Source organism: Arvicanthis niloticus, chromosome 6, assembly GCF_011762505.2.
Source record: "Arvicanthis niloticus isolate mArvNil1 chromosome 6, mArvNil1.pat.X, whole genome shotgun sequence".
Taxonomy (NCBI): Eukaryota; Metazoa; Chordata; class Mammalia; order Rodentia; family Muridae; genus Arvicanthis; species Arvicanthis niloticus.
The window spans coordinates 32,113,502-32,122,782 of record NC_047663.1 but is presented as its reverse complement, the minus strand read 5'-3'; the positions used below and the strand labels follow the sequence as shown (position 1 = coordinate 32,122,782).

General features: G+C 44.0%; 1 protein-coding gene across 2 annotated transcripts; it reads left to right on the top strand.

Annotated features, from left to right (window-relative positions):
- Positions 1–2,386: 2,386 nt before the first annotated feature.
- On the top strand, positions 2,387–8,507 carry Tmem100 (transmembrane protein 100). 2 transcript variants are annotated; one of them, XM_034506171.2, is made up of 3 exons: positions 2,387–2,527; positions 5,311–5,448; positions 7,280–8,507. In XM_034506171.2, the coding sequence occupies exon 3, from the start codon at positions 7,350–7,352 to the stop codon at positions 7,752–7,754; it is 405 nt and encodes a 134-aa protein (XP_034362062.1). In that variant the 5' UTR covers positions 2,387–2,527; positions 5,311–5,448; positions 7,280–7,349; the 3' UTR covers positions 7,755–8,507. The 2 variants fall into 2 exon arrangements, with proteins under 2 accessions (XP_034362062.1, XP_076792150.1); XM_076936035.1 differs by lacking the exon at positions 2,387–2,527 and adding an exon at positions 4,225–4,889.
- The last annotated feature ends 774 nt before the right edge of the window (positions 8,508–9,281 follow it).

Here is a 9,281-nt window from a genome sequence, read left to right as displayed (position 1 = left end):
ATTTGGTCCCTAATATGACCATGAACCATTTCCAATCCCACTCTGGATATTTTCCGTCTGAGCCATGCAAGCTGCTCCCCATTCTCTGCAGAAGATCCGGATTCTTCAGAGTTGTGTTTATGTAACACAGATTACTCCCTCTACCCAGAATTACATTTTCTCCCTCATTCCTTAGAGTGCCAAATGCTTGTCTGGCATGAAACTTCCAGTCCCCACTCACCTCTGCAGCTCACACAGATAGTCTAGAATTGATCAGCTCTCTCTGGGGTATGTGTAACAGCTTGCTATGCTCTTTCATGTCTGCCTTGGTAGCCCTGTGCCTTTCCCGTTGAAGACTTAGCTCCAAGATGAAACCTTGTTTTTACCTTTGTTTCTCCATTGTTCAGCTACAGTCTTTACTAAGGCTCTGGCCTCCAAAAGCAGTACAATCAATATTTGGGACTATCATACCCAGGAAGACAGAGGAATGGTTTTGGAGACCCCTGAAATGTTCCTACCGCTCTAGCATCCTCCCAAAACTCTCACACAGGCTACCAGCTTGTGTCAATCTTCGTTTCAAACACACTCAAATCTGCTGGATAGCACAGCTCTGTCTCAATGCTCAGAGTCATCAGTGACACAATACACAATTCAACCACTTTCTTTTCAGGGTACTTGCTCAAAAGTAAATCTACTGACAGCATGTCACACCCTGCAAACCTCTCCCCCAAATGAGAACTATTCATAGAATCTTAAGCAGTCAAAAACAATGGCCAATGGATGAGCATAAGGTAGAGAGGTACCTGAAGTTATGGCTTGGTTCTGCCACTCTCCCTAGAGTTATAGATCCGCTAAAGCATTGCACACTGCCAAGTCTCAGAATCTTGCACAGGGAAACACAAACACCAGTCCCTGAGACGTGGCCCAGGTGGTGTGTGATTGATGCTTGTGAACATTCACATGCTCCGTTCCTCTTCATTCAGTGTATGGAGTAGATCCACTCTGAATGGGGGAGTTGGTTCTAGAACTAAGCTGGAACAAAGGGCCAGTCACCGGAAGCCAGGACAGGCATCTCTTGGTCTAGGGTAGTCTTTCTCTCCACATGTGGATCTTAGGAGATCCCACTGCCTGGAACTTGACCAACAAATAGTAAAAATATGTTTGTATCTAAAGCACATTCTTTCTTCTTCTGACTGCTGTTAAAACTTTCTACTTAAAGAAAATTGCCTGGAGCGTGTTTGGGAGGGGTAATAGCAAGCAAGGCATGTTATCCCAAAAGCACAGATCACGCTCCAAAATGCCCCTGATTTCAGAGTAAAACTGTAGACACACCCTTTAAAAAAAAAAAAAAAAAAAAAAAAAAAAAAGGATTAGCTAGGAGAAAAGCTGGCCAGCTTCCCAAATTTCTGAACTCAACAGGGCTGGGTGATGACAGAGATCTTCATGTGGTGATTGGACGGAGAGGAGCCCAAGGAACTGGCATCTTCCTGGATGCTGGAAACTAGCCAGCTCAACCACACCAAGCAAAAGCAAACCGAAAGTGGGAGGGAAGGGGGGAGGGAGAGTAATCAAACACACGTGAGGGCAATTCTTCCCCAAATGCAAAGGCAAGTACGTTCGTTCCCAAAAGAGAAAATGTCAGCGTCAACGGCAGGGCAGAGTGGAAACATCCCAGCCTTCGGCTCCCACAGATGGGAACCGCACCAGTGACCTCTTTGTCCCAGTACTGGCCTTCCTCCTCCCTCCCCCTAAGCAACTGTGCCTTACTGCTAAGGAAGAGGAGATGCTTTTAAAGGGGGAATTCTCTCCCATACAGTAAATCCCTCACGGTGTTGTGTGTGGTGTTCTTGGTGGCCTCAGTTCTGAGATGTGACAGTCCGATGTGTTAGCAACCCCATGCCATCTGGCATCCTCAGATGAGGAACATCGGCGAACCGAACCGGCTTACTTGACTTCATGGTGACTGGCCACCCAGTCTTATCTCTTATTATCTATCTCTCTTTTTATTGATTGAATATGCTGGTGACAGATCTGCAGGGGGTCCCACTTCCCTGTCCAAATTTCTCCAGAGGCTTACCTTTACCCATGCCCATCCTTCCTCCCACCCCCACCTCTCCATCCACCCCTACCACACTCTCCCTCCACCGCTAATGTAGAAGACCGAAAAGGCGTTCTTTTCTGCAACTTCACACTGCAAAAGGATAACAAAAAGAGGTTAGAGAAACCCTTTAAAAAGGATGCTTGCCTAAGAATTTAAAAAGAGGGAAACAAAGCAGGAGAGATTTTCAGTGACCTTTTAAATAACTGGATTACTATGGATTCACTCCTGTAGTTACAGTGGATGGTATCGGCATGGAGCAAAACAGAGTAAAATACAACAGCACGTAAGGAATTTCCTCTCACCAAATTGTCTCCGGTCCCTTAATGGTCTGTAAGTCTTGCTGAGTACTTTGTGTACGGTCCCTTAGCATGGTGATTTGCATCCCACTGTTGGCCTTGCTGTTGGCCGCCGCTTGCAGCTGTCTCAGTCTGCTTCTGGCTGAGAAAGGTAAGGCTCAGTTTCCTTGCTCTTTGAAAGATCTGGGAGAGACTTGTAGAAAGCTAGCTGGGGTTCGCCTTAGGAGGACTGCTACCATTCATGCACTCCGAAGCCTTCAGAAAAGTTTTCCAAACTTGAGCCTTCTCAAGCCCTGCGCTCTAAAAAGAACCAGGGAGATTTCCTCTCTCTTCTGCACAGAGAGCTCGACGAATAAAGACTGGATGCATTGTGATGAAAATTTGCACGTGGGTCTAGGTGTCCTGAAAGCGACTCCCCAGAGTGCTTAATACCAGATAGGCACCCTGTGGGCAGAAGACTGGACATCCAAAGGCATCTTGCATGAGTTACTGTGAAATTCTTTCTGAATTTCTTCTTAAGAGATAAAGTTAGTTAAAGATGCTTGTGTCCCTAATTGCCCTGGTGCTTCTACTTTTTTCTGACACAATTTCTGGTTAACTCCTGAGCTTTCCATTTCTTTAAATTTACCAGTTCAAATCCAGAGTTGTCTGATTTTGGAGACTGGCATCTTCAGACCTAAACAGATGCCTTAACGATGTGCTGGGACAGTGGCATAGAACGCCACACTTGAAACCATGAGAAGGCTGAAGCTTCAGTGTTAGAAGTAGCAGCAAACCTGTGACCTTCCACCCTGGGGACATAGCCTCTGCTCCGTGTCTCTCCTTACTGCTTCAGCCCTGGGCTCGCCATGGGAAGGGATGCCTCTCTCCCCTCTGTAGGTTCATCTCTTTACCTTTGGCTTAGGAAGCAAGGGGGAAATGGCTTTAGGTAGTAGGATAAGGTGATGTTCAGAGTTTCCTGGTTGCTATTGGGGATTTGTTTGATTTACAGAAAACAGCCTCCTCTAGGAATTAGGAGGGACATGCCCCAAAGGTGGGAGTTCTCAAGTGGGAAGGCATTCTCTTTGAGGGATTCTACGTGGTGTAGCCTAGATCCCAGGTCACCATCTTCTGAAATGCCCTGATTCCAAATATGCCCAATCTCAACATCCAGTGATATCACTAGTTATACGTGAGACTCCATTTCTCTTAAGACTCACATTGGAAGCTGTGAGAACGATGGCAGTCTGGGCTTCCAAGTGGCCTACAGGTACCTCCTGTACCCAGCATGTTGGACCTCTGACTCAGGTCTCTGGAGTTTCTCAGTGTGATCGGTTGGAATGAAGGAGCACTTACTCTGGTTCACACTTGAGGAAAAGGACTCCTGGTCTCTCTGTCACCTCTGGGAGGGTGAGAGGTTTCGGAGACAAGCCAGTGGCTAAGGAGAGCTGAACATCCCTCAGAGAGGAAGACAAGGCTATTCTGTCATTGATGTGAATATGTAAACTATACCAGGAATTAGTAAGACTTACTCAGATGAAAGAAATTGTGGGATAGACAGATAACCTTTAGAAACAGGGACAGGCTTGCCATAGTGCTCCTGTACTATCCCCCATCCCTTTCCACGACAGGCTTTATGCTTTTCAAATACTTTACAGTTTCAAGTGGCTTTTCTGTAAGAAAGCATAAGCCTCTCAGGTCATTGATGACGCTGGGGCACAACCTTGAGTTTATGACTCCAAAGAATGGTGTGCCGGGTGTGTGTTTGAATAGTTAAGATATATTGTTTCTTAAAATGGGAGAAGAAACAGCAGGCTTGGCACAGGCAGGCTTATTACGGATCTACTTATTCAGACTCTACGTCTAATAAGCTCCGTGGGTGAGCTTTCACCTATTCATGACTGAGGTTCAGTGGGCCTGGTGGTGAAGGTCTGTGACGGAAAATACTGAGACAGGAGGATTTAAAGGTCAAGGCAGAGAGAGTGGACTGGGAAGGTAGCTGAATGATAGAGTACATAGGAGGCTCTGGGCTCAATCTCCAGTATAGGGGAAAACATGTGGCTGGGATCCGAAGCAAGAGTTTCTTTCTTTGTGAACTTATTCATATGCATTTACCTCTATGTGTCTCCAAAACTTTCTTTACAAGTGGATGAGAATTAATACCAGCACGTGTCAGTCCTTAATATCATACCACACCCATAGAGGCAGTGTTGCTGGTGACAGTGGTGGTGATTCCAGGTTTGCCAAAGCCACTCATCCCCCAGGACAAGCAGTTAGCAATCCTGCTTAAAAACAAGATAACCAGGGTTTCCCAGCTTAGCCAGGGGTGGAGTATTTCCCACCCTCTTCTGTAAATGAAGGAACATCAAACTCGGGGAGGGGTCATCTTACACATACATGTGTTAAAAAGTCATGAGAGCTTGGAGCATTGGCTCTCTGCTGGCCTAGAGGCTGGGCTCAGCAGCCTGACAACACCACAGCTGCTCCTGCCTCTGAGGAACAGTGTCTGTCCTCCAGTTCTGTCTGTCAGCTAGGTCTGCAGTGCTGACTCCGAGATTCTCTTATGGAAATGCCTGATGGGCAAGCCGGAGGAAGATCTAGAGTTTGGCTGGGGAAAAAATGAGTAATTCAGAGCAGCCTGCGTTAGTAAACGCTGGGGACAGAAAGAAAAGCCGATGCTGGCTCCTGTCTCTGGAGACTCTGAAGTGATGATCCGAAATTACCATGTCCCCGAGCAGAGTTGGAGCAAGCCAGAACTCTGAATCTGCTGGCAAGGAAAAGAAGAAAAAAGAAAGAAGGAAAAAGACAGGGAGGGGCATGCTGGAGGAAGAGGGAGTAAACTGAGAGGGGAGGGGAAGACGAGCCTCACTTAGGAGCCGAGGTGGCAGGAAGAAGAGTTCCAGGATTCAAGCCTTGTCTACAGTTAAGTATTTTTATGTCTGTTCTGTCCCCCAGAGGCAATCCCTGGTCTGTCTATTTACCAAAGCCCAGTGGGTGACAGACTCTTTCCCAGAAGTTGAAAAGAGATACTCTGACTGGTCCTCCTCTCTCAAGTCAAGTGGCTTCTCTCGTCATGGACTGCCTTTCTGTGAGGTATGTGTTGTTAATTTGGGGACAAATCTTTGATTTTAAGTTGTGACAATCTCAGCATTGAGGAGAGGGAGATTTTAATTTTAATTTTTTTTTTCTGGATAAAATGTCAAATATCCTTTTACTGACCTAGCCACTATAGTTTTAGGGTATCATTGGATAATGGTTAATAAATAATCATTAATGATTAATTCATCATTAATGATAATTAATTGGATAATAGTTAATTATAAGTTACATCAGGTAGACCTCTCTAATACTCTCATTGGCCTGGTGAGTGATATTTTGGTCTGTTTTAATGTTGTGTTTATTCTCAGTCAGTGTTTAATACATTCAAAGGATTAGTACAATCAAATGATCTTAAAGTGTCCCACAAATCTGCAGTCCTTGCAACTAATAATCATTAATGATTAATTCATCATTAATGATAATTAATTGGATAATAGTTAATTATAAGTTACATCAGGTAGACCTCTCTAATACTCTCATTGGCCTGGTGAGTGATATTTTGGTCTGTTTTAATGTTGTGTTTATTCTCAGTCAGTGTTTAATACATTCAAAGGATTAGTACAATCAAATGATCTTAAAGTGTCCCACAAATCTGCAGTCCTTGCAACTGTGCAGCCTCTCCAGGGTTCCAGTCAGTGACTCAGTGACAGCTCTGAGCTTCACACAAGACCTTCTTCCTGGTTTCTCAAACTGGGGTTTCAACCAAATGCCTTTTGATCTTGAGTTTTGTACTAAAACCTTCAAGATCAAAACAGCTAGGCAGGGGCAAATTTTATACAGAAGAGGAAAAATGAATTGGCCAAGTGTGTGTGTGTGTGTGTGTGTGTGTGTGTGTGTGATATTTATGCTTATTTGTGCAAGCCTCTTCTAAAATACAGCATAACAAAATTTCTTACTGATTTTAAATGGAAAATTTGCCCATGACAGCTAGTTACTCTAATAGCTGATGAATAGTTCATTTTGTCTGAAACATTGAAAAAGCAAAAGCAAAAAAAAAAAAAAAAAAAAAAAAAAAAAAAAAAAAAAAAAGAAAAAGAAAAAAAAGAAAAAGAAAAAAAGAAAGAAAGAAAGAAAAAGAAAAAAGAAAAAAATTGCCATAGCCTATAAAGTAGTCAAATGTCTTTTTCTTATTTTCCCTTTTTTAGATAGGTGGTGGTCTGTTGACACATGATAATCATTGGCACCTAGGTATTTTTCCCGCTAACTTGCACATCTATCTCAGAGCTCAGTAGGAGTTATGGAGGTATGGGTGGGACTTGAGGTAGGGTGGGGTTGGAAAGGTCCCAAGCACACACTTTATGGTTGACCCTGTTGAAGGAGTCAGTTGATGGAGAAGCATGTCATTTGTGCACTTGCTGTTGGTCCTGACGTCGCTTTCATGAGCGGTGAATGAGTGACAGCTTGGAAAGAATGCGTGTCATGCCCGGCAAAACTGACAGAGTTCACGCTGCTGTGAGTTGTGGAACTGTTTATAGCATATTCTCCTCTTGAATGAGCCATCTTTGAATTGGGATTCAGGCTTCTCTGTGCTTAGAGAAAACACAGGCAATGCTCAAAGAAAAAAAATGCTTTAAAAGGATACTTGGAGACTGCCAAGGGCGATAAAATAATGCAAGGCGCTTCCTGCTTCTTATCTCCCTCAGCTTCGTCATCCTCTTTTACTCAGTGGGAAAGACCCCAACAAACAAAAAGAGCGTGAATAAGTGGGGCTTGTGCTCCCCCAGGTGACCTGGAACGGGAGGTGTCTCTTTCTCCACCTCTCTGCTTCCGTTTGCAGGGCTGGTGCTCCTATCCCAGCTGATGTCTCCCACCTTGTTCTTCACAGCTTATATCCTGACCAGGCTTTCCAAATCTAGCCTGTGGAGCGAGATAAGAAACATCCCCCAGGGGAAAAAATGACTGAAGAACCCACAAAAGAGAACCCGGGAGTCCCAAAGTCTCCCACACCAGTGACAATGGAGAAAAGCCCCAAGAGTGAAGTTGTAGTCACCACGGTCCCCTTGGTCAGTGAGGTTCAGCTGATGGCCGCCACCGGGGGTGCCGAACTCTCCTGCTACCGCTGCATCATCCCCTTTGCCGTGGTGCTCTTCATCACTGGGATCGTGGTCACCGCTGTGGCTTATAGCTTCAATTCCCATGGTTCCATCATCTCCATCTTCGGCCTGGTCCTTCTGTTCTCCGGACTATTTTTACTATCCTCCAGCGCCTTGTGCTGGAAGGTGAGACAAAGGAACAAGAAAGTCAAGAGACGCGAGAGTCAGACAGCTCTTGTGGTAAATCAGAGGAGCTTGTTTGCTTAAGACTGAGTAAGACTGATGGAGAAATTTCACCCTCCCACCCTGCTCTAATTCGTTGAATTCATTCGTACGGAACCAGCCCGGGAGGGGATGGGCTCAACTTTGGAATGAACAACCAAAATGAACATAGGGCATAGGGAGGACTGAAAGTGAGGGGTCAAGACGGTTCCCCCTTTGTAGGGAATAACTCATCTTCTTTAACGACAAACTTAATCCTAAGGGCTATTTTTAAGACAGAAGAATCAGCTTTCTTTTTCTGTTAAACGTTTGGGAAGTGTGGGACATGCACAACATTAAATAGCACTTGGTTCACCTTTGGAAGTACCCAAAGGAATGATGGACAAATAATGAGAGCCCTGGCGAGTGGTGTTTTAAAAAACGTTCCACCAAAAGCCTACATTGGCTTGGCATTACCACGTACCTAAGTGATTCTGTTATATATATATATTTTTTCCAATAAGTTGATTCTCTGCCCTCCCCCCTTTAAAAGAATTTTAACTTTCAGTAACATCACTAGAGGTACTTTATTTTGAAGAACAGACTTTTATATATATATATTTTAACAATGGACAATTAATTGTAGGTGATTGTAATGATATGTCGAAGAAAACAGAAATGTAGACAAGAACACAGATGACATGGTGACAGTTAAATTAATACTAAAATAATCCAATATAGCACCTTGGGTGGCTTTTATACAAAAGTTCGGTGTACATTTCACTCAATAAATGCTCATGGCTGATGAAACTTCTTAAATGCTTGTTTCTGCTGACCTTATTCTTTTCAGATTTATCTTAATTTGAATTATGTATATTCCTGTGCGTCTGTGCAGGGATTTGCGCAAAGAGTGCAGGTGCCCTTGGAGTCCAGAAGAGGGCGCCGGAACTGGAGTTACCTGTAGTTGGAAGCTGCCTGGCATGGATCCTGGGAACAGAATGTGGGTCCTCTGCAAAAACCGTGCATGCTCATAACCCCAGTGACATCTTTCTAGCCCTTGTCTCTACTACTTTTGTCACTATTCCGAATTGTCCATCTCCCCTCATCTCAATTGAAAAGTATCAGTTGTGTGTTTCTCAACTGGAGCTGTCATTTCTTCTTCTACTGCAAGATTGTTGTTTTCATCTCATGATGCAGTATGTTCAGTAACATTTAATATATTCTTAAGGGTTTCTAAAACTGCCAGCAGGAAATCAGTACCTGGGATCAGAAATTTAACAGTGTTCCATTAAATGTGCATTGTGCTTCTTGTTGATTTAATTATGAATTAGTGCAGGTTACATATTCCATTGGTCATTATACTGCACAAATAAGACTGTGGTTCAGAGCTAGCCCATATCTATTCCATATACTCCAGCAAGAATCACTCCCCGTTATTATACTTTAAACCTCACTCAACCAGAGTAAGAAAAGAGTAAAGTATGAAGCCTAAAAATTTGTGGAGGCGGGGGGGGGGGTACCTATCCTGTTACATTTGCTGAAAGAGATTCTGCTGAGGGACTTTCTTAAGTCTGCCAGGAGCCATCTGACATT

Coding starts and splice junctions, on each gene's coding strand:
- Tmem100 (XM_034506171.2), top strand. CDS start 7,350: ATGACTGAAGAACCCACAAAAGAGAACCCGGGAGTCCCAAAGTCTCCC.